The following is a 26,118-nucleotide window of genomic DNA, read 5'->3' on the forward strand; positions in this document are numbered from 1 at the left end:
TTTTTTGTTTCTAAAAGATGATCTGACTTTATTTCAAGAGTGAAGGAAAATTAATTACACATTTATTTGTCATCTCCAATTTTAAAACGTTACTATATGTTGCTTCATTAATTCATTTACCTTTTTTATTATATACAAATATAATTATAAATTAACCATTATATTTCTTCTCCATTCTTATATTTTTCAATAACAAAAAATGGCAATTCAATTGATGAGAGTTATAGAGATTGTTGCAATTGCAATGGTAATTTCCTTGTTTACACCAATAACATTAGCCATTCGAGAAGAAGATTATTATAATCGCAATCATGGTGAAAATTTAGATGATTTGGATTTATATGATTCTTCTTTGTATTATACATTTCCTAATAAATATTATAATCATAATGAAGCACCGGCACCTGAGCCGTATCCTGGACAAGTGGAGGAATGTTTGCAAAACATATCGGATGATTGTGGAATAATCATATTTAACAGAATTTTGGATAGTGGAAAGTATAGTGATGTGGAAGAGTGTTGCGCTCAACTTCTCGCACTGGGAATAAAATGTCATAATGCAATTATGGAATCTACTCTTCTCAGTCCTGAGATGAAGGGAGTGAATACAACTGAAATTTGGAAAAATAGTGATAAACTTTGGGAAGAATGTACTTCTATTTCGCCGTCTAGTTAATTTTATATCTCTCAAGTTTATCAATAGCCCGATATGTTGATGCTTTCAAATAAATTAAATTGTTAGAATTATAATGTGTAGTATATATACCGATATGTGGGTTGGCAAGATTGTGTTGTTCACAATTAGAGATGACAAAATAGCCTATGAAATCATAATCTGATTAAGTTTTAATTATTGACTCGTTTATTTATTAATTCAACTCATTAAAGTTTGGATTAATATTTAGCCCAAATTAATCTATGATAAATCTTGTTCCTAAACTAAAAATATACCACGTAAGTCTCATCAAAATTTAAATTGTGCAACACAAAAAAACTATCACAGACATTAAAGATTGTTATTCCAAACATATATTAGTTAATTAGATAATATATTTATAGTTTGCCTTAATTGCAATTCGCGACATACTTTTAGCTATAACTACGCGGCTCAACTTTTTTGTTTTGTATAATTCACACGTTTGTATAATTCGGAATTTGTATAACTTTTGTATAATTTAGAATTTATATAATATAATTTGTATAACTGTTTACGTTTATGATGTTTGTAATTGTATAAAATCGTTATTTCGAGTTTATACAAAAATAACTGAATTATAAAAATGTATCGCGAAGTATACAATCCTGCGAATTATACAAATCCGTGAATTATACAAACGAGGCAGCTTAAACTGTAGCTACAACCCGTAAATATGCAATCCATAGCTACAGAGCATAATTAAGTTTATTATAATGGCTATTTGCGAAAGTTCCCAAAATAATATTATAATCTCTGAATAATTAATCTTGAAATAAATTATTTCGTAATTTTATCTCAACCAAACATAGAATGAACTAATTCCAAAAATTAATTATCTCTCATACTTTTTGTGTAAAATATTTTACACTTTGAACAGCTATTTCTGCTCCTATTCGAAGCGCATGATTTTCAGTTCCAGAAAATTTTCATCAGCCCAGTAAGTATATATATACTAAAAACTCCAAATTAGATGAATTTTTTTAAGCAAATGGTGTTTATGCAGGTTTTAACTTTGATAATCTGATAAAATTTGCGATTTGTTTAAAAATTGGCTTTGTTTTGATGCCTTTTATGGTGTATTTGATGTGGGCAATCACTGTAACTGTTTGTTATTGCTGCTTTCACTTTTCTCATTTTCTACTGCGGTGTATAGAACCCCATGATTTTCAATTGCAGAAGTTTTTAGTATAATTATTGTTCTTATATTGTTTTTTCATTACCAAATTGATGTAAAGTTGGAGCTAGGGTTTGAAGGTTATGGGTTCAGGATTCTAGTTTTTTTTTTTTTTTTTTATGACCGTGGTGTCTGGGTCAGCTTTCACACAGCTTGACTAATTCCATGGATAGGTACCAGTATCAGGTACTAGGTAACTTTGCTCACCAAGATTAGGACAGATAAGAAGAATTACCTAGTGTTTTTTGTCTCCGCGGGAGGGTTCGGGATTCTAGTTCTTTTAAGTTAGTGAGTTCTATATTAATAATTTGTACATATTCAATAGATTTCTTAAGAAAATTTGGACTAAAGCTATTGGGTTCGGGTTGACGTGTAAGTTATACCCTAGATCTTTCCCTGATTGCTGAAATAGGTGATTGGGATTAGTGCTGATTCCTAACATATTATGGCAGTGCTAAAAAACTCTCAAGCTGAAATCTTTAAGCTGATTTTTTATATGTAAGTTTCAACCTCTGATGCTCTGATAAATTTTACTTGTTTTTAATAATTGGCATTTTTTCCTTTTTCTGGTGTATTTGATTTGCGGCAGATAAATACATTGGTTGTATAAGTGTGTGATTCTGATGGGGCATCATGAGACGAATTCTTCCAGTAGTAGGGACAGGTCTCCCTCTAAACAGAGGCACAGGCATCGGTCTAAGGAGAGGGTTTTGGATAGAGAATTGTCATCTGAAAAAAGAGAACGAAGGTCAGGAAGAGATGTAATTGAGCATAGGTCTCCTAGGCCAAGACATGATTACTCCTATTCGGCTTCAGATCATCAAAGAATGGCTCATCACAGACCCAGTTCAAATTTTAGTGTTGACACAGAAAGACAAAATGAGGTGCTTCATTATGAATAATACCTTTTTACAGTGGAGTATTATTTTTTAATTTTTTAAACTTGCTGTTTCCTATTATGCTATTGGACAATATTAGAGAATTGTTAATAGATTGATTAGACTAAAGTTTGGCATAGGCTGCCATAACGTGGAGTTTGAGAATTGAAGATCTAAGGCGTTGAATAATTAAGTAGAAGATGGAAATTGTAAGGAGCTGGATATTAAGAAAATTAAGTAAAGCGTTGAAAGAAGATAACAGTATGAATCTTTGGGGATGACATCTGCAAATAGATAACAAGCATTAGGAAGGAATTGACGGATTTTGGAGCTTGCGTTGCCTTGAAATTGCTACCTTGCAAACAAGAGAATATAAGAAACTTGACTAATGTGTCGGTGAGAGTGCTGAAGAAAGTAAAAACTCGATATCTCTAAAATCTGAAAGAGGAGTCAGATGAGAACGATGGGGAAAGGAATAGTAGACAGCGATTTACAACGGTGAAATAAGATAGAAAGTTATAATACCTTAGTAAGTGATTGAATATCCATCTTTTCTTTTTTTTAAATTGGTGAATGTCCCATCTTTTCTTGAACCTTGTAACCAACAGTTGTTCGCTTCCTTTGCTTGTTCTTGAAGGTCATAAAAATGAAACGGATGTCAGAATCCTAGCATATTGTTCTTTCAATTTTAGCTGGAAAATGTTGTACTTCCAAATGCATTTTGCATATTTTTCCTCTTTCACGCTGGAAAAATAACCTAATTACTATTCCATCTTTATCTCAGGTGTTCGACCCAACTGATTCTGAAAACCGGTAAACCTCTGATGGAGCTTTGGTTCTTTAACTCTTCTTGTCAGTACATGTCCATAAACTTCCTTTCCTTTTTCATACCTAGTCATCAGGCTGAGAATCAGGAAATCTCTTTGGCAAGAATAAATGAAGCATGATCATACTTAGAATATGGCATGAAGTTATCAAGGTTTTTTGTCTCTTCAGTTGAGGGATAGCTCCAATTAGCTGAAAGCAGTACCTTAATTTCATTGACTGCCAAATCTTATGATAGGCAGCTTTTACATCTTCTTTCAGATATTTGCCTTTCATTGAACAACCACCTATTTCTTAACCTGAGAAGAAGGAAATTGCAACAACTCCATTGCAGTTATTATCTCAAGGAAGCGTATCTGTCGAGTTTCTGTTGTGACTATTTCTAATGCATAAATTCTTCCATTATTGCTGATCCTCTACTGTATCATTATGTTATGATGAACAAAGGAGCACATTTTCCTTCAAATAAGAAAAGAAAGGAAAGTGCAACAGAGTAGACCTGTAGTCATGCAAAATAGGCAGGTTTTATCTTTCTATGCAATGCCCATAACTATAAGTGATGACATCTCTTGGAGACTGCTTACTGTTCTCTGGATGCCTGAGTGGCATTATCAATTGTTTTCAAACTTATTCAGTGTGTGTGAGAATGGCTACATCTACCTTTTGAATGTGCAATAAGTATCCCTTTTTTTTATCAGCATATATGAGCACCTTTACCAATTTTTTGAGTCACTCATTACTTGCCTAGCAGGAAGGACAGAGATGTTAGCATGGCTAAAATGAAGGCAGATGAAAAGGACCTGGAAGCTAAAGAGGAGGTATAATGATTTTGCCATTGTTATGATGCTATTTTCAATAAAGTCTTATCCTTCTGTTAGGTCTAGAAAGTTGCAGCACAGTTTGATTTCTTTTTGCCATTTCAGCTGTTTAGATTTTTAAATTAAGCTTTCTGCGAGGTGGATTATATGCTCCTATATTGTCCCTAAACTTCATATACTAAGTTGCTTAAATCACTGTTATGCAGCAAATGGCATTGTTAGAGATGTCCGGAGATCTTACTACAGAATCTAAACAACTCACAGGTAGTAACTGCATTTCCTTTTAGCTTCATATCCCAAAGAAATCTTCACTTTCCTCAGGGTCTTCTATTCTTGTACAGTTCTCTTTCTTAAATAAAAAAAGTGGCGTCTATATACACATTTTATATACTTATGCACACAGACACACATATCTATCTATATATATATATATATATATATATATTTATTTATTTGTTTCTTTTGGGAGGGCTAGGAAGAGGAAACTGAGTTGCAAAATCATGCAAAGTCCAAGAACCTTTCACTGACAGAGAATTAGAAATTACTATTCATTTCTTTAGAAAATTTCTGAAATGCTTAATTCTCAAATACTGTCCATAAGACCAGGTAGATCCATTTTGATTTTTTTTTTTTTTTTTTTGGGATATTGCCCCATAGGTTCATGTTTGTTCTAACGATCAGAGATGTTTTGCTAAGATATCATGAGACTACGGTCTTTCGTTGTGGCTTTGCCCATCACTTCTTTTAGATCATCATATTTTACTTTCTTTTATGTTCTTAACAAGTTTCAACTATAAGAAAGGAGATCAATTTTGATGAAGAAAAGATGTTTATAGGAGGCCAGTTCTAGTGAGCGGTCTATGTTTGGCTGCACATACCTATTCGACACCCAATAGTTTCTTAACCGAAGCTTGAACTAATGTCAATATTTCTTTCTATTTTTTTTTGTTTCATGAGGTTTCCGAGATGGATTAGTACACTTCCCTAGTCCATCGTGAAATGAATTCGCATGAGAAATCTCTTTTTCTCTGTTCAATATATATATATATATATATATATATATATATATATATATATATTAACTCCCCTCTCTCCCACACAAACATATGTGTGCGTGCACAGAACCAAATGGTTTCTCTGTACTTGTGATGGGCATAATACAAGCCATATGATAAAGCTACCTGGGTTATATTCTGTTTGATGCTTGGAAGATATTAGGTGAGAATTACGAGGGTGAAGTACAGAGGGAGTACTAGGTAGAGTAGAGGTGTATGGACTTTTTCTGCTCTCTCTTAGCTCCCATAGTAACTTATAGAAGTTTTTGTCCATGCTGGTGTATGCCTATTGATTCTTATAAGATACTGGCTGATCCAAACATATCTTTACCAGCAGAGGGAAGAAAGGAGGAAACCAACATTTCACTGGAATATAGTAGTGACATGAAGAAGGCAAGACTCCATTCAACACTGGTTGCTCTCCTCAACGATCCTGTGCTTGCTGATATACCAAAAAACCCAACTCTGACGGATGTGGACACCCTTATCAGCTTGGAACTTGGGAGTGCCATGCGTATCTCTGTCCTCAAATTGGATGGCAGCTCCTTTGGTACTTACGTCTCAGTGTTCTTAGTTGCAAACTTTGTTCCTGGTTTTAATGAACAAGAATAAACAATTACATCCATTAATTTTCTTCCTTTCAATGAAGATGTGACAGTGATGAATTCCGCAACAGTTAAAGACTTGAAACAAGCTGTTCGGAAAAGGATTGATGACACCGAGCAATCTAAGATGGGTCATCGGCACATCTCTTGGTATGTTGCTTGAAATGCTACAGGACTATTGTGACTTTGTGCTCTTAGAGTTGGCTCATGTTTTCCTTTCATCATTGCCTTCTTTTGGATACGTGAGAATTTTAACTCTTCGTAACCGAAAAGTGAAATGTTGCAACTCGAAAGCCAAAATATAATTGTTGGGACTTACTGTAAGAGGGTAAATATGTTCAGTTGTCAGAAGCAAAAAGAAGAGTGTAAAAGTTGAAACAGCAATAGATTAAGGGAGAGGTCGAAATTTGCTAAATCAGCAATTTGTCAGGAAGATTAGATTGAAGGTAGCCTCAGAAATCAGAATGATGATATGGTGCTGCTCAAAAATTGAATTTGTTGGCACACGAAAAATGTCATTGCATCTCTTTAGCTCACTTGACATTCAAGTGTATGCTAGCCAAAACTTTGATTGAACTTTTAGTCTGTATAAGTTAAACTATAGTTTTAACAATAATTACCTTGAGTCTAATGGTTGGCATGGAGTCTTCGGGTAGCACCACTAGATCTTGTACAAGGTGGTCACTTGAACTATAGCTTGATGATACTCATATTGAGCTTGTAAACTGCTATCATTTATTCTCTTCCCGCTTTTGTTAGCTTGAATGTGTATTTCTGTTGATATGCAGGAGGCATGTCTGGTCAAATTTTTGCCTTTTATTCCACAATGAGAAGTTACTAGATGATACTGCTAAACTTCAGGACTACGGCATTAGGAACAATGCTCAGGTACTTTACTTTGATGCTCACATTCATATCGCTATTGCATTACCAAAGTAGTCTGTTGCCGCCAGGGATTTGGTCTAGTAGTAAGAGAACGTCGTGCGATGTATGGGGTAGGCACATATTACAGGCTTGAATCAATGCCTTGTATTTGAGTGGAGAAAGATAGAGGGACATGTCCATTATCTACTGGTTTTGTATGATATGCCACTGACCCTCCGGGATTTCTTCGTGATCAAAGGGAATACATATTTTAGTAGTCTGATCATAACATCCAGCTTAATATTCTTAAATGATCAAGTTGAAGAAAGAACTCTTTATTGAAAACTACAGTTTAGTATAAAACCTAAAAGAGGAACTAGATTACTCATTTTCTTAAAGAGATGTTGAATTTTGAGGGTTTTATTACTTGTCCTGCAGATCATTGTGATTTCTTGTGCTGTAGATTGATTGTAGCAGTTGGCCTTTTGTTCTATATATTGTACTGACTTTATATTTGAGTTTCGTAATTCCTGATATATTCTATGTTTAAGGGTCTTCCTTTTCTGTCTTCAAAAGTAGTACACGATCATATCAAATGGTTAGACTGGAGATGTGGCTCTTCCTCCAAAAGAGCATTATGTTTAACTTTTTGAATATAGGCTTTCTTAAGTAGTTGAAAGTTGGAACTCCGTTTTATGTTGGGCAACTGTAAGGTCTCATATGATTCTTGACTTTTTCTCGTCTAACTCAAGAAGTTTGGCAGGTGCAATTCATTCCCTATGTCATCTCGAGGGCCTTTAAGAGGCATTCAAAGAGGAGAAAACATAGATTCTTTCATGGACTAAGCAAAAAGGGTCGTACAACAGACTGAATCAGGGATTATATTGCTGCATACAGAAACTACAGAACCATGGTTGTAATAGCAAATGTGTTGCAAAGTTGAGGAGAAAATCAAGCCTAGGCGCCTTTTGTTCTCTCACATTATGTTAAATACTCAACTACCTAGCTTCGAGTTGAGCTTAATGTAGTGAAATGGCTAACATACATTCATATAGCCAATCTCTACTCGTTGGTGTTGAGGTGTATTTGTTGCCATTGTTCAACTGTCTAGTTTTTTACTTATAGCTAGGAGAACTACCCAAGAAAGGGTTTGGGAGTTGATGTAACACTTTAACAGAAAGTTACTTTTTTCCAAACTTGGCCTTAACTATTGTAAACATCTATATGAACAAATCATTAGATCTAAATAAATGTATAATCAGTGTCTATTTGATCATCAACTTAGTACTAGAAGGGATAAAACTTTGTACACATCACCCTCCCTACACCCCCACTCACAGAATTACACTACCCTCCCTACACCTCACTCGTAGAATTACACTGATATGCTGTTCTCTTATAGTTCAAAACCTCCTAAAACTTGAGACCCAGATGTTTGAAATTTGATATTAAAACGACACAACTTTAAAAACTCTGAACTTCGATTATTCAGTTAAAAAGGGCTAGTTGCATGTTTGCCGTAAGAATGATGTTCTTAATGGGACAATTCTGGATCTCTTCTCTCCAGGTCAGTTCATCGAGTTTCAGGGCACAAGTTATGATGACAACTTGTAGAATAATCGAACTCTCTATGGTATCGGAAACCTAAATAAATATTAAAAGCATATAATTTTCTTTATTACGAAAATAAAGAAGTGAAAATTAGAACAGAAGCATGGCCACATATTATACAGGATATTTACATATAAATAAGATCTACATTGTACAACAGAGTGCAACACACACCTGTGTCAAATGATCTACTCTGCCAGCCAAGTAAAAACCTAACTACATGACCATCAAAACGTGACTGTAAAGAATGAACTATAGCAAGAGTAGACCACAAACTGACCCAATTGACTAACTACTAGAAATACATATTTCTGTTTACCAACTTTTTCATGTTATATCCTTCCCTACCAAACATATCAGATTCAAAAGTCCGATTTCATAAGCTTCATTCCAGGACTTATTGTGACATCGTCAAAGGGTATCACTTGCTCTACATGAAGGTAATCTCTGGTTTTAAGAACCTGTGATAAACATACAGACAGACACAGCACCTGATTAAGATTCCATTTGCACTAAACAAGGGGAAAAGGTAGCAACGAGAATGTCAAAAAAAATGATAGCAGGCATTACACATACCAAAGTTTCAAAAAACATCCTTGATGCCTCCTTTCGTGTTTTACCAACTAATAAACTGTCCATGGAGAGAGACGTTCTCCCACGCTCAGATTCTTTAATAAACAAGGTTTGGAGGTACTTGGAAACAGCCCTGTGTATACAAACATCAATGTGGAACTCTGGCTGAACTTTTCGTTCATAAACAATAACATCATAAAGATCAGACAACAGTAGAATAAATAGCAGAGCCTGTCTATAGGTAAAATGAAAGGAGATTAAAGCCTTCGGACTAATATCCCTGTTGTAAATTTCGAGCAAAGTATGTATCCGATTTTATCATTTGAAGTTTAAAAAAAATTTAACCAAGCTTTCTTAATAAATTCTGGGCTTACACTATGGAACTCATCTACCAACCCTCTTATACCATCCATTCTCAAGGTAGGAGGGAAATAAGTTTCTTTAGACAGCCGTACCTTACTCCAACCACAAACTACTTTCTTGGAGAAGATTCTTCGATTTATGTTAAAGTGCAGCAGTAAGTTGCTGTATTCAGTAGGTATGATCCTTTCAATTTTCAAATGGAACGATTTTCTATTTTTCTTCGCTTATCTATCCTGCAGTTAACCACTCTTTCCAGTCTAAAGCATCAAGGATGCATTTTACACCAACGAAGTTTCTTTTATTGCTGTATTCACGTCTTCATCTTCTTCAACTTATGTATTATAATAAAAATAAACTCCAGCAGTTCAAATATGATTTTTTAAAAAATATACTTTTTAAAATGTAATAATTGTATTTATAAACAGCACAAAGTTTGCGATGGAATTACAGTATAGTGAGCAAAACACCAAAAAGCTAAGTTGCACGGACTCTTCACTTTTGATGCCGCACCCGTGTCGGATTCTCCAAAAGTACACTAATTTTGGAGAATCCGACATGCACCCGCTGATATTTTTGAAGAGTCTGAGCAACATAGCCAAAGTATGGCCCTCTTCTAATCCTAGAGAGCCTCTATGAGTTCTAGCAATGCCTCGGCCTCTACGATAAAAATTGACTGTAGAAATCCCTTTTCAACATGACAGCGTTGTTTGTTGTAGACAAAGGGTGGGTGCAACTAAAAAGAATGATAGGCCATTTTGGACTATCTGAAGGACATTATACCTCGAAAGTAAGAATTGAGAAATGAATTAGCTCGACTAGACGAGATGGTTGCTCAAGTGGTAAGCACCCTCCACCTCCAACCTTGAGGTTGTGGGTTCGAGTCACCAAAGGAGCGGTGGTAGCTCCAGGGGAGGAAGAACAGAAAATTAGCTCGACTAGAGGAGACCCCTCCTAGCTCTTAATTTGTTTTTTAGGCACCATTTCCACAGGTTAAAGAACATATGGTTAACCAGATGGAAAACTACTGCTTCAGTTCCTATATTCAGCCTAAGTCGGACCTTTTCCTTCTGCTACTTGTCAATCCAAAGATTAGGACTTGGTTTTTCAACTGATGGGATTTCCCAAATGGTAATGAAGCTTGCCATTCTGTTTAGTTGGCTGAATCCGACTCTGGGCCTGCCCTTTTGCTATCTTTTTCATTATGCTGGTTCGATTTCAACCACTGTTCATGAGACCACACTTTAACAATGGACTATCTTAATATGCAAAAGCTGTTGGTCAGCAGAAAAGATTATCTGAACCTCTCTGTAGGCACTAAAAGAAGAGGGGTAGCTGAATCAGAGAAGGAAGGCAAGTAAATGTCTATAGTTGTCAGGAAAAAGAAAAGACGAGATGCACCATTTAAACATAAAAGAACAATCACAGAATTTGGTCAAAGTATATAGCGAGAAGCAGGAATCTAAAGAGGTCCTTCCCGAAACATATTTCTATTGTGAAATTTGAGCCTAGTCTGTTACTCTGATAATTTTGTACTTCTACCCCCATTAGATTAAATGACAGAAACCAATGTATGAACCACCCGTAAAAACACTGAACCACAGGAAAAAAGCAGACAGGCGAGGGCAAACTTGTCTAAAAATGACACTCAGCTTGCGCAGCCCTAGACTTATAATAGCAGAATAATAGGAAATGAAGAACAAGTTGCACACCTAGTACGAGAGGACCATCCAATGTTCTCAGTGATACGGGTGACATCAGCAGCAGGTACATAATCATCAGCTGCTTCAGCTTCTTCATCATCATCGTCATCGAAGTTCAGAAACCCTAGATACCAAAAATAATGTTACACCAAAGCTACAAGACCTTAGAAAACTTACAAAAACTTCCAAAGAAACTACATTACCAACGTTGCCACATTGCTGAAATGGTTTGACCATTTTGTAATAGAGGTAATAGTAATTTTAGATGAAATATGGAGTTAAATCTCTCATATCCCACAAATACAATACACTGTATATTGCTCTTATAAAAGTTTTCCGGACCAAGACACTAGTCTTCACACATTTTCTCAAACTCTTCAACTTGTGTGTCTGATTTCTTCACACATCAAATCAGACAGGTACAAAGAGAAAGGTCACAATTCACAACATTTGTCCATGATTATTTTGAGGAGAGACCTTGCGAAACCATTTTACAACATATAACATCAAATTGAATGCAAATTTTGCAAGCCATTATCAAATTTAATCAACGTCGGAAAATTCAGATGCAAGGTTCTGAAACAAGCAAGGACAGATAATCCATCTTAATCAAACATGCCTAATGTTACTGCAAATTTGAAAATATTCTCATCCCATTCGACTTTGAAATTATTTGTTTTTTCTTTCTTTTGAGGCAATTGGAAGTTTTCAAGTTTTGGTTGCAGATGAAGGAAAACAAACCTGTATCATTTCCAGCGGCTGAATAATCTAGATCCTGCCAAAAAAAAACAAATGAGGAAAGCACAAATCAGCTGAGCACATATCAAAGTAAATCTCTCATTAAGGCAAAGAAAAGGACCGACATTTCATGCCCATTTTAACAAAAGCAATCAGCTGATAAAGAATCTAGTAGTTTGGGGAAACAGAACAGTGCAAGACAGAAGGTAACCTCCAGTGTACATGTTCATCTACATGAAATCAAGATTTGTGCTCGTACATATTGCTACTTGCTAGAATTTTTTAGATAAAGATTATCCAATCAGGTCTTACTACATTGAGACCTGACACTATTGGTAACAATCTAGAGGTAATTTTTTTTCTTTTCTTTCTTCCCCTTTCTCTGAGTTCCAAAGAACCACCCATACTGAACAAAGAGCAACATAGAGGTCAAGAAGCAACAAGGAAGCAACCTTGTCAAGACCAGGATATGTACTTTAACTTTGATAAAAGAGAGGTACTTAATTATTGACAAAGCAATTGTCTGCAATTTCTATCCAACACATCATAAAAAGAAAAATAAGATTGTCATGTATAATACATTAAAGAGAGAGAGAGAGAGTACTGAAACTCCAGAAGACCAGCACTCGAAACTAAGCTAGCACACTTACATTTAGGTCCCCCAGATTGCCATCCGTGAGATCTGCGCCCATCATATTGTAAGAGAAATCTTCTTGTTTACATGGATAGTCTCCGGCTCCTATGGGATCATCCAGCAAATGCATATTTGTTTCATCATATGAAGCATCTGTGGTAGGTTGTTCAGTGCCTATAACGTTATCAGCAAAGCTCTGGTTGAAATCATCTGCTACTATATCTTCTACATTAGTTGCAATTTCAACTGTAGCACTGTCTTGGGCAGCCTCCAATAGATCTGCATCTTCTACCATATTTTCAATTCCAGTTTCAGCTTCAGAAATAAAGTAGTTGCTTTCTGGCCAGTCACTACTAACTACAAGGTTTTCATCGTTCAAATTTTCCAGAGACTTATCAGCTTGAGCAGTCGGTGCACGATTGGGAGATCCATATGATACTTCGGGTAAAATAAAAGCAGCTTCCCTTCCAGACTCATTAAATAGATCTGTCAGAGGTAGACCTTCTATGATATCACCTTCGCCACCTAATCCACCACTTTTAGGACATGCCAATAATTCTTTGGCGGCAGAGGCAGTATCTGCTGCATCAGCACCAGAAAGGCAAGTTACCTGAGGTCCTATTTCTGCTGTATTATCTGAAGGTTCAAGATGAAAGCCATTGGCCGCTGCTACATCAGTGACAGTATCTGGCCGCAATTGAGAGGCGTCACTATTTAAACATTGGTCATGCTCATCAACTTCCTTGTTCTCAGTTGGAATAGTAGCCTCAACATCTCCTAATATGCTATCATCTCTAGCTACAAACCGTTCATCGCTTCCTTCCTTTCCACTTTCTCTTTCAACATGTGATTCATTGAACACCGTCGCTTGTTGTTCCTCCAAATTTGTGATGGGGTTTTCAGCATACTCAGCAGTTAGCTGTTGACGTTGTTCCTCAAAATTTGAGATGGGTTTTTCAGCACACTCAACACTTGGCTGTTGACGTTGTTCCTCCAAATTTGAGATGGAATTTTCAGCATACTCAGCAGTTATCTGGGGTTTGACCGCCATCTCAGCATGAGAACAGCTAACATCACTAGAAGAAGAGACCTTGACTGTACTCAAGTCAAATGTTTGCTTATGTAAAGAAGACAATTCCACCGACAAACCTGAATCAGTATCAAATTCAGTCAATATGAAGAGCTAGCAAAGGCCATTGGTGTTATGCAGCACCAAGAACAAAGTTAAGAGGCAGACAATAAATGTGCCTTCTCCTAACATGAAACAATTAGCAAAAGAACTTAAAAACTTAAAAGCATGTGCTTGTATTCTTAGGGTGACATTAGAACAAACTATATGGCAGTACTTGGCATAGAGTCTAAGTAAACATATTTCCCAAACACATCAGCTTAATAGTTCCAAGGCATACATCCAAGTAGAGAGATGTTAAACTAATCAATAAAACAAATACCCAAGACACTTGAAGTGTAGCTAGCTCATACAAGCACTCATATAAGCACTTATTATGGATTAAACATAGACAAAATGTGATCACCTTTTATAATATCCACAACAAAAACAATTGCATGATTCAACAAGAAGAAGACAATCAAATAGAAAAAATGTAGACTTGCATCCTGAACCCACCAGTTAATACTGCTGCTCTGAAAATTTCATCTTCCAACAACTGTTTCTGGATCGCTGAGATTTCAGCATGTGTGCAAGGAGCTTTCTTCCTTACGCGACGTATGTCCTCAGCATGTATCAACTGTTGTCTTATCATACTATCACAAATGCAAATATGTTTTATCAGATATTTAAAGAATGAGGTGAGAGAAGCTATTTAAACACATAAAAAGATTTTTCAGACAGGAAAAAGCATTTCACTGGGAAATAGGGCAGAAATGACGAGACAAAAGCTAACTATTTGGGAAAGGGAACCTAACTGAATTGGCAATAATTCAGACCCACATCAATTCACTACTAGACAGCACATATTAGAATAGCCCACTAGAAAGGTCAGCTATTGCATGTCAACAAGAAGCGGAAACAAACAAAATACAGTCAGTTCTCTCTCTCTCTCTCTCTCTCTCTTTTACTTCCGACTATTCCTCAGTGCACCTACATCCCCCACTATTACAGGCACCAGATAACTCTGCCACCAATACGTAGGCATAGATGGGAAGAGATCACTTAGCTTTTGGCCTCTGCTGGGATTTGAACTCTGGTAATCCCATGGTCTTTTTTCCATTTCATCGACCGCTAAACCACTACCTTGGTTGCACAACCGGAAATGATAGAAAAATGAGTTGAGAGGTATCTGTGATCCAACCAAGAACCAACTTATTTTTTAGAGGATCTGTTCACAGTCATTACGTAGTCTAAGGTTGTTTTATCTGTCAACAATATCATATTTTCCAACACCTTTGATCAAGTATAACATGAGAACCAGAGTGGCTGGACTAGAAATCATGATAACAGTAGTCAGAATGCTGAAGCATTAAGGAATGAAGTATCCAAAATAACAAGGGTTGTGTTCGAATTAGACTGGGAAAAACATAAAGCAACAAGACGAGGAAACCAACACAAATTTGCAACATCAAAACAAAGCCTATAAAGAGACAGGCCTTTGACCATTGGATCAGAGTAAAACCAGCACCTAAACTCTGGCACACAATAAGTAATTCAGTAGAGCAAAAGCAGCTAATTCAAGACTATAGTGCAAATCGTATTTAAAATAGACAAAAGACGCAGTGCCAAGAAAATACTAGTTTCGATTCTCAGTCTGATTGCTGATATGGATACATTTATAATTCTATACTCTGCAATAGATTGTTAAAAGCCCAAGATACATTTTTTATGCCTTTCATGTGGTTTAATCTGCTATATTTTGACAACAAGAAATGAAATATAAATCATCCGGCTTAGTGATCTAAACTAGTAAAAGCACAAGGCGCATTTGCATGAACAGAAACAAAAATATACGACAGAAACATACTCTCCGTGCAAGACCATGATATCATCCATAAGAACCTTCCTTTTACTGGCAGTCATCCGAGCAGCAGATCGAGCACGCTTGCTTGATGTAATCTCAGAAGGTCGAGGAGTAGCCTTTAGCTTCAGCGCTGAAGATCTTCTTCCAACTGAAATAAGAATGACGATTGTTACAACAAATAAGGTCTAAACTCAAGAAAAATGTTAATTTCCCCTCACCCCTGTTATGTAATAATTAACTGAGTTCAAAGATTTACAAGGTTACTTTGACAGACACATTATAACATTATACTAAGCAGAATTGTGGCGAATAATTAGGAAAGTGGAAATGTTTCACATAAGTCAGAAAAGAGGATATATGTCATATTCTAAAGAAGAAAGAATTTTTCATTAAGATAAAAAGGGTCACCCTTCCCTTCTATGAAGTAACTCCAATGTACCTAGTATAGAAGAAAGCAAATCATCATCATCGGGAATAAATCCTCCAGACTTTTTGGAACGGACCATCCTTGAAGATTCAGCTGAGTTGAAACTCTGCTCTGTTAGTGTGCTCTCAGTGTAACTGCGCTTCTTTCCTGAAATGAATTTGTCACCAGCATCAGCCTCATTGAACCCCGCCAAGTAATCCGGTGTAGCCTCTGGGAAAATACTCCGAGGTAAATCAACAAGCCCTCCTGACATTGATAGAATCTTTTCAGGAGCTGGCAAGGCAGAGGCAGCTGAACTGCTCATAAACTCCATGTGGCGATCTTCTGGAACTACATTATCTGCTCGATCAGTTGATTTGTCAGTATCTTTCTGAATGTCTTCACGTGGAACAGGTTCTTTGACGAGACTTTCTTTTGAGATTTGTTCTGAATAACCTGCTGCATGGCATGTTTCAACTGGAAGTGTTAAGAGTACATTCACAAACAATATTCCAATATAGCACACAGATTTATCCCCAACAAACCTAAAACTCTAGCACAAATACCTGAAGCATGTAATTCGCCCTCCTTAGAAGTTTCTGGCAGGTGGAAACCAGAAAAATTAGATGGTGGCTCGTTATTAACAGCATGCTCACAACTAGACTTCGATGCATCAAGCTGAGCAGAAGCATTACATCGACTCAGAACATGAACCTGGGCACCAGTGTCTTCATCAAAAATACTTTGTTCCAGACAATCAGCAGTCTTCGGTGTTTCAAAGCAAGTTATATCTTGAGATTCACCAGCATCCAAGTTTCCTGGAATTGCAATGTAATTTGAGACTGCCTTAGGTGATCTCTGATTACTCGGTGAAATATCTTCAGGAACTGGCTGGCAGATGCTACTTAAAGCAGAAACATCATAGTTAACTTTTGTGGAACTAATTCCATTTGGAAGTGAAGGTTCGTCGGGGAAGCCCCCAGGGGTAGATACATCAACCTTGTCCATGTCAGAATGCATACACTGCAAGCTCCTCTCATTTGTTTGACCATCAGATGCAGCAACAATCGCATCCGCACATTCTAGGACAGATGATTTTGCATTAACCAGATGAACAGCAGCAGAGGATGGTCCAGATGCTACAGTGGGATCACTTGATGACACAAGATCCACTGCAACTCCACTTGGAGGCAGCTGACCATCTGGCACCAGTTGTTTGTCACACATGTTACCTAAATGGTAACCATTCTCCTCAGCAGCCCCAGAGTGAACAGTATCAGCATTCGAGACATCAGTTAATGCCTGATTTTTTAGAAGTCCACTCCCATTATTTGCGTTATTTTCACAAGAGAGATTCTCTGAATATCCTTTTACAGGCTGTTCACCATTCGAGCCAGCAGTTAATGCCTGATTTTCAAAGAGCTCACTTCTGTTATTCACGTTATTTTCACAAGAGAGATTCACTGAATTTGCTTTTACAGCATATTCAGTCACATGACGATCTTCCAGCCCTAGATGGTCTTCACATGCTGATATTTCCTGAACGTTAGACAAATTTGGTTCTTCCGCCAACCCAGGAGTACATGGAGCATGATCCATGAAATCAGCATCTCCATCAACTCCATCAAACTGCATGAAAGAAAAGACCTTGAATCATTCCAGCATAAGTTTAAGGTATATAAAACGAGTTGTCTGGCACAACCAACAATAAATAGTCAATAACCAGCTATTTTGTAGGGAATAAAGGACAGATAGGCTAGTTACCATGCTCTCGGAATTTGCAGCCATCTCTTCATGGTGTTCTTCTTGTTTGATTGGTGTCATTGGTTCAACAGATGCTTGAGGATCAGCACTAGAATCAGCAAAGTTGTGTCAGATATTCATATCATTAAACTGTGCAATAGTATAGAATTGCAGTCTAATGGATTGACAATCAAACACCTATTATAGATATTTGACCTGCCCCAACACAATCCCAAGATCAAGAGACTCAAAGAAAACAAATATCAAGGTGCAATTGTTTGACTCATTTCACACCATGAATCCAACCTGACTTATTAGTCCTGGCATTCACTAGCCTATTTAGCATTAGATCTCCAACATAACTCAATAACCCACCCATACAAAGCATAAGCATAACATTAACGGAAAAGTCAGAAATTAAAAAAGAACCATCACTTAAATATTTATGTATATGTATATATATAAGTTTTAGTTTTGTATAGCTAGATCCATATAGCTTCTTGCATTTAAAAGCCCCCAACCAACCAACCAAAAATAAAAAGCTTTAACCACAAAACAGGAAAAGAAGTAGACCACAACAACATTTTAAATAAGATGAATCTCATAAGAACTTATGACTGGTAACATTCTGCATGGGAATAAGGGAATATTGTAAGAGGCAGTGAGTAATATGAGGTCAACCTCCCACTAGCATCTCCAACAGCAGCAATCTTGTCCAAAAATAATTCCTGTATGCAATTAGAAGTCCAAAAATCAGAAAGAAAATAGAAAAACGACATAACACTATAATACACATTTCTTTATCAAAGGACACTATAATACACATCCATGCAGACACCTATATAACCAACAATATCTAGCCATATGAAATAGGTTATCTGCATCAATAAGGGACTATAGATTAACAACTTCCGAGCATAATTCATGTAGAAACATGCCATTAGAAACCATGAAGCATGAACATGATCCTAAAAAGAATTCTGTATATTTCTCATAAAGAAATAACTCCGTTTAAGGGTAAATGAAACAAACACGAAGCTAAGGGGTGAAGTAATAATATGATCTTACCTCATCAAGGTCTAAACCAGAAGTGTCACCATCCCCAAATCTCTCTGAGCAAAAATCACCATGCAAACATATGAGTAGCAGTGTCATAACAAATCTAGCAATTAGATATCCAAAGTAATAATTACCATCCAATCCAAACTTCGAAGTTGAGTAAATCACACCCTCCATGTTATCTTGTAGTGTGATCTGCTCCCTTGAACTAATATGATGGTCCACATAGTTACTGCAGAATTGACATTGACTTTAGTAGGAACATTAGAGGAATAGTGAGCCCTAAGTGGACTATAGCAACAACTTTTCACCAGAAAATAATCGATATTACAGGGCGAGAAGATAAGTACTCCTCTGCTTCTTACTGGATTTTGAGATGTTTTATTTGAGCCGAGGGTATATCGGAAACAGTCTCTTTACCTTAAAGGGGTAAGGTTGCGTACACACCACCCTCCCCATACCCCACTTGTGAAATGACTAGGAATGCTGTTCTAGTTACTAAATGGACATTTTCTTTGACCATAGTTTTTTCAAATACTTTCTAGATATTTTGAATTGTTTTTCTTTTAAACTGGTGATATTATATTTTGAATAGTTGACTATGTGACTTAAAGAGTATTTTTTATGTAGTATCTAAATATGTAAATTTATTACAAAAAAGAAGTTGAAGATTCTCTGTCTGAATTCACACCGAATATTAGTAAGTTTGACCCTTGTACTCCGAGTCAAGCCAAACAAATTGTATCAGAAGGAGTACTTCAGGTATCCCTGATATTTACTCCACAAGGAATTATTCCACCGCTATATCTCATTTAGCAGGGATTTGAGCAACTCCCTCAGCCAACAACCATATCATGTTGTATTCCCGTAAAATCAATGATATGCAGAAAGCTAACATTATAGTAAAGAGAAAAAAAGATAGATTGGAACCGACCCCTGAAAAATGTCATTGTCTGGCAATTCAAAATCGTCAAGTTCAAAAGTCTCTGGCAAGGTGATTGAGTGATATGGAGCCTTAGATTCTTCAGGTGGTAAATCCACAGCAGTGGAGCGAAAAGCTTGCTTGACTTTTAGCAAAGCCTCGCTGCAATCATCAAATAGGTAACCCACCTTTCGAGAATATATCCTCACAACTCCAAGCAGAAGATGGCTAGATAACCGCAATGCAATTGGTACATCAGGAAAAAGGATGGAGTCTGTTGACAAAGAACAAGGCAAGTTAACAAAAGACAAAAAGAAGAATACATGGCTTTTTGATTGACCAACAAAAAGAAAAAATTGTATATAAACGAATAAGGCAGACACATAAGATGATATGCGAAAATACCCAGGAAGAGCCAGAAGTATTCAATGCACAACCAGACAACAATAGAATTTTGATTAAAAGACAGCATACTTGGTTCATAATCTAAACCAAAAGAGCCACCGCTATGACATTATCATCAAAGTACATAAAGTAGAGATACAGGAGCAATGTGGCTCCTGTATGACATTATCATAAAACTACACAAATCCACCAACTATGACATTAACATAAAACTACAGTAATGTATAGGAATTGAGTTTGAGTGTAATTTTCGGCCAATCTTTGTGCTCTGTTTATAAAACCCTTAACCTTTACCAAGAAAAAAACAAGTAATGTCATAAAAAAAAACCAATCAAGCTATATTTGTCTTCCTTTGGCACTCTGCTGAAATTAAAAAATCTAGGCAGCAATATAATGCAGCAATCTAGAACCCTAAATAGACAGTAATAGAAGAACCATCATGGTAGTGCTGAGAAGGTTCCCTGACCAGTACATAGGATACCTAGTCATCTACATTTTTTTTCTTTTTTGAGAAAGGTATCATTACCTTTTCAGCTATCCTACTCCCCCCCCCCCCAAGCGCTACAGCTTGTCAACTTACAAAAGTTTTAGCCACCTCTTAGTGCCAATTCTTCTGTAGATAACTATAATCCAACAAGTATATGCAAACTATGACCTAGTCTCAAATTTAACCCATCCAAGGGGTGGTTTATATGGTAATTCGGTTCAGCTTTTAAGAATTAACTCAGTTCGGTACGGTTTTATGCTCACCCCTACTTGAATGCTCAACTAGCAAGCACAACCAAACCCTCAATATATTACTTTTTTCTCCACTAAAGCTTCATCTTCTGGTATGAAGGCAAGTATGGGGAGTTAGACAGACACATCACCTAGTTGGGAAAATTTTGAATATAAAAGCTACATCATTGGTCAATTCAGCATTATTTTATCAGCATGAAAGTGGATTGGACTTATTATTTGGTAAAATCAATAGACTAGGAAAAATACCTGGGAACTAGAAAAACATAGACAAATACCAAAAGGATAAAGTGGGACAAGAGATTAAACTCATAAGTCTAGTCTGTGAGCACCTAGAGTGGAAGCTTATCAAAGCTTATCAAGAGACAAGAGATCTCTCTTAGATGAAGCACGAGAATACTACGAAATAATGCAGAATCAAATGAAGTCTGGGTTGAAGATTAACTGGAGGAAAAGCAATATTTTTCCAGTGAAAGAGGTGCAACAAATTCAGTCTCTGGCAGATATTTTGAGGTGCAGGATAGAAGAGTTGCCCACAATTTATTTGGGAATGCCATTGGGTGCTAATCACAAAGCTGTGAATATATGGGATGGAATAATAGAGAAAACAGAAAAAAGACTAGCTCTTTGGAAATCACAATACCTTTCCCTGGGAGGTAGAGTTGTTTTGATCAATGCAGTCCTAGATTCTCTGCCAACATATGTAATGTCTTTATTTCCCATCCCCGGTGAGGTGGTGGAAATCTTAGACAAGTTGAGAAGGGATTTCTTATGGCAAGGAAGCAAGGTTGAGAAAAGTTTCAACCTGGTAAAATGGAGCGCAGTTCAGCAAAGCAAGAGTTATGGAGGTCTAGGAGTGAGGAACCTAAAGCTTCATAATAAGAGTTTACTTATCAAATGGCTATGGAGATTTACTCAAGAAAATCAGTCCTTGTGGAGGGAGATTATCCTTCATAAGTATGGTCCGGAGGGGCAGTGGTGCACTAATAAAGTGACTAATACATATGGGGTTGGGGTTTGGAAATCTATCAGGAATCTATGGATGACTCTCAAGCTAAACACTAAAGTTAGAGTTGGTAGGGGAGACAAGATACTTTTTTGGGAAGAGGACTGGAGTGGTCATGGCACACTTCACTCCCTTTTTCCTGGACTGTTCTCAATAAGCTTGAATACTGGATGCAGTATACAAGAAATGTGGTCCCCTCAAGGGTGGAACCTGACTTTCAGAAGACCGCTAAATGATTGGGAAATACCATGGGTGGTAGATTATCTAAAACTGATAGGAAACTTCCCGGGCACTAATACAGACTCAGACAAACTCATTTGGAGGCACCACAATGATGGAATTTTCACTGTTAACAGGGTATACAAAAGGGGACTGAGTGTTGCTGCAGGCAGGTCAACTGGACCTTGGAATACTATATGGAAGAGTGTGGCTCCTAATAAAGTGAAAAGCTTCACTTGGCTAGTAGCTAGGAAAGCATGCTTGACACATGAGGCATTGCAAAAAAGGGGGTCCATCATAGCATCTAGATGCCTCCTCTGCAAGGAGGCACTAGAAACCAACAAATACCTTTTCATGCATTGCAAAGTAACGACACAAGTTTGGGCTATGTTCACTTCCATTGCTGGAATCAACTGGATCATGCCTGAACATACTGCAGATTTGCCTAGCTGTTGGATCAGATGAGGAGGAAGCAAAAGCCAAAAAAGATGGTGGAGGATAGTCCCAGCCTGCATCTGGTGGACCATTTGGAAGGAGAGGAACCAGAGGATCTTTGAAGGAAAAGAATCCTCTATTTTGAAGATTAAGTGGAAAGTTATTACTTCACTAGGTTTTTGGGGTAAAGAACAGAATATAGAAGAGGAAATCCAACTAGTGGATTTTATAGGCTCTTTGTAAGTATCTCTCTTTTCTTTTTTGTAAACTTTTTGGAGGTGGCCAGCATAGCCTTAATGCTGAATGAATACAATTTACCAATTTAAAAAAAAAATAAAAAAATAGGTAATTCAGCAAAGGCAATCAAATCAGTATACACGTATTAAGAATGAATATTACAAACTTTGGGATATATGTGCCAAATGATAAGGTCACCATATCAAATTATGGTATTTCTAGTTTTCAAAATGTCAGGTATTCTTACTCCTCGTTATTTTAAGCCAACAAATCCCTGATAATATGTACTAGATAGCATCTTTCCCCTTTGTTTTCTTCCTTGAGTCAAACAACCCTTGTTTCAATTTGTTAAATGTACCTCACAATTCTGGTATAGTTGATCACTAACAAAGAAATTGTTACCTGCTTACTATGAGCTAGAACTAAATACAGTTCCGGAAACTAAATATGAAAAACATCATATGAACACCAGACAATGCTTTCTCTTCCTTGGGGTAATTCATAGATGGGCAGAAGCTGTGTAAATTAGTCATATCTTTTCTTTTTTCTAATTACTACTTACATATATATTCTAACCATGAAAATCATCCAGAAAGCAAGTATGCTAAAATACAGCAAAATCATTGTAAGCAATTAAGAGACAAGAGATCTCTCTAAGATGAAGCACGAGAATACTACGAAATAATGCGGAATCAAATGAAGCCAAAAATAGGTAATTCAGCAAAGGCAATCAAATCAGTATACACATATTAAGAATGAATATTACAAACTTTGGGATATATGTGCCAAATGATAAGGTCACCATATCAAATTATGGTATTTCTAGTTTTCAAAATGTCGGGTATTCTTATCTCCTCACTATTTTAAGCCAACAAATCCCTGATAATATGTACTAGATAGCATCTTTCCCCTTCGTTTTCTTCCTTGAGCCAAACGAACCTTGTTTCATTTTGTTAAATGTAGCTAACAATTCTGGTATAGTTGATCATTAACAAAGAAACTGTTACCTGCTTACTATGAGCTTTAATTAAATACAGATCCGGAAACTAAATATGAAAAACCTCATGTGAACACCAGACAATGCTTTCTCTTCCTTGGCGTAATTCATCAATGGGCAGAAGCTGTGTAAATTAGTCATATCTTTTCTTTCTCTCCAATTGCATATCTTCTAATTACTTTTACTACTTACATATTTATTCTAACCATGAAAATCATCCAGAAAGCAAGTATGTTAAGATACAGCAAAATCATTAGTGACCTTGAACAGTAAACAATTGAACAGGAAAACGAAACGAAAGAGAAAGCTGACTAAGCACCGACGAACAACTAACCTACAGAGACGCCAATATCAGTATCAGCAACTTGATTCTTCCGAAGTTTCCTCTCCAGATGTGCTGCAATCCATATAGTTCCCAAAGGCCCCTTTTTGGCCAATATGAACTGTGAGTAGAACATTTCTCTTCTTCAAAGTAGAACTTCAAATTCTTCTTCTACCCAAACACAAAATACCCAATTACAAAACCCTAACTCCAAATCCAAAACCCTAACTTTTCCCCCAAATTTCAATCAGGACCTGAACAACCTACAACCAAAGAAACCAAAAACCCCATCTTTACTATATCAACAACATAACAATACTTCAATAAACACACAACAATCACCTTCAATCTTCAAAAACCCACAACTCAAAATCACTAGCTCGAACAAAAAAAATCACAACTTTCCCAACAAAATTCACCAATTTCAACTAAAAATCACTTCTTTTTCCTCCCTTACTTGAAATAAATCAAGAATTTAACTCAACAAACAACGAAATTGCAAGTTGTTACAGCTCCCAAAACTGAGATCCAACACCAAATCAAACCAAAATTTCACAAACTCCAAACCATAAATAGTGAAAATTAGCAAACAATTGCTGTAATTAAGCAAATTATTTTTGAACTGAAGTGGGAAAGTTGAAATTTTTCATCAAATTTTTTGAACAAATTTAGTTGTAATAAGGACCAAAGCGTCTTATGAACTGAGAATTGTTGTCCTGTTATGCAGGTGTAGATCTAATGATTTGTATGAGCCGTCTGATTAAAAATGGACGGTCGAGATTGAATTAAAAGTCAGCGTTACATCAGTGAGAAGTGTACCACGTACGCTTTTATTTTTTTGTGGTTTGGTAGTGTTTGGACATTGTGAGGAATTTAGATTTTACTAAGATTCAATCGAATGATTGTCAAGAATCGAATTTTTATCAATAAGGTGAGATACTGTATTGTTTTTATTATGTTAGGCTTTATCTTTTTTTGTTGATGACAAAGAAATCGAGATTGTTATACTTTGAGTGGATATACGATAAATTATGAATATTTTAATAAATAAGTTAGTAAATTATAGGGAAAAAGGTTCAAAATATATCCAAACTTTGATCAAAATTGTTGTAACAAACTCAAACTTTGGACAGGGCCTATTACCCCTACACTATTTAATAGTAGTATATTTTAAAGATATACAGGTGTCCACGTGAACATTATAAATAAGGAACTTGTCCAGATGGACACTTATATATCTTTAAAATGCACCATTAAATAGTGTAGAGAAGTAATGGGTTCTGCCCAAAGTTTGAGATTATTACAGTAATATCGGTCAAAGTTCGAATATATTTTAGATATTTTTTCTTAAATTATACATAAAAGGTAAATGTATTAAATAAGTTTTGTGTAATGAGTTCGATATTTAGAGGGGAAATAATATTTGTGCTTTTTATTCGATGTAATTTTTGTGTGACTTTTCTATTTTTCCTATGTGGTTTTATAAATTTCTTCTATGAACATTTCAGGATAATGATAATATATAATTTAAAGTGGTTGTATTTAACATTTGTAATTATATCATACATATTGTTTTATATGAGGTCTCTTGATTATTATTTTTTATGTATTGATTTATTTTGTTGATGATGTAAAAAATAATAAAAATATGTGATTTTATTTATTTTTTTAAAAAAGAGACGCATATACACATATATGGTTATGAATCTCAAGAGCCAGTAGCAATCAAGTTTCTCAACCATAAGACAATAGGTGCCAATTGAAAGGTCTCTCGTTGATCATTTATCGTTAAGGTTATAATATATTTTAACAATTATCTATCATTCGTAATTATATTATATGTATTGTTTCATATGAGGCTTCTTGATTATTAATTTTTATGTGCTGGTTTTCTTTGTTGATGTAAAAATTATAAATAGGTGTGAGTTTTTCTTTGTCTTTTTTTTCAAAAAAGACACATACATATAATATACGGTTGAAAATCTCAAGAGCCAGTATCAAACAAGTTTGTCTAACGCAAGGCAATAGGTGTCAATTGGCAGGTTTTTCGTTGATCATTTATCGTTAAGGTCATAAAATATTTTATCAATTATTTTTGTTTTGTACATGTCTTTATTAA

General features: G+C 36.0%; 2 protein-coding genes across 5 annotated transcripts; one reads left to right on the forward strand and one right to left on the reverse strand.

The window, feature by feature from the left end:
• Positions 1-1,551: 1,551 nt before the first annotated feature.
• Positions 1,552-8,028, forward strand: LOC125837263 (U11/U12 small nuclear ribonucleoprotein 25 kDa protein). 3 transcript variants are annotated; one of them, XM_049516427.1, is made up of 9 exons: positions 1,552-1,634; positions 2,461-2,755; positions 3,534-3,562; positions 4,326-4,392; positions 4,599-4,656; positions 5,782-5,997; positions 6,097-6,202; positions 6,841-6,940; positions 7,680-8,028. In XM_049516427.1, exons 2-9 carry the CDS (start codon positions 2,495-2,497, stop codon positions 7,785-7,787), a joined length of 945 nt encoding a protein of 314 aa, XP_049372384.1. In that variant the 5' UTR covers positions 1,552-1,634; positions 2,461-2,494; the 3' UTR covers positions 7,788-8,028. The 3 variants fall into 3 exon arrangements, with proteins under 3 accessions (XP_049372384.1, XP_049372385.1, XP_049372386.1); XM_049516428.1 differs by having other exon boundaries at positions 1,552-1,638; positions 7,680-7,822; XM_049516429.1 differs by having other exon boundaries at positions 5,785-5,997; positions 7,680-7,822.
• Positions 8,029-8,572: 544 nt separating this feature from the next.
• LOC125836952 (sister chromatid cohesion 1 protein 4) lies at positions 8,573-24,664 on the reverse strand. Of its 2 annotated transcripts, none has more exons than XM_049516096.1 (16): positions 24,012-24,664; positions 19,653-19,914; positions 18,853-18,950; positions 18,728-18,771; positions 18,341-18,387; positions 17,681-17,768; positions 17,324-17,545; positions 16,483-17,218; positions 15,950-16,372; positions 15,514-15,658; positions 14,163-14,299; positions 12,552-13,684; positions 11,905-11,938; positions 11,173-11,287; positions 9,104-9,233; positions 8,573-8,988 (listed from the first exon to the last, which is right to left on the reverse strand). In XM_049516096.1, exons 1-16 carry the CDS (start codon positions 24,133-24,135, stop codon positions 8,890-8,892), a joined length of 3,837 nt encoding a protein of 1,278 aa, XP_049372053.1. In that variant the 5' UTR covers positions 24,136-24,664; the 3' UTR covers positions 8,573-8,889. The 2 variants fall into 2 exon arrangements, with proteins under 2 accessions (XP_049372053.1, XP_049372052.1); XM_049516095.1 differs by having other exon boundaries at positions 15,950-16,375.
• Positions 24,665-26,118: the final 1,454 nt, after the last annotated feature.

This window comes from Solanum verrucosum, unplaced genomic scaffold (assembly GCF_900185275.1).
Source record: "Solanum verrucosum unplaced genomic scaffold, falcon-dt-bn FXZP01000165.1, whole genome shotgun sequence".
Classification (NCBI taxonomy): domain Eukaryota; kingdom Viridiplantae; phylum Streptophyta; class Magnoliopsida; order Solanales; family Solanaceae; genus Solanum; species Solanum verrucosum.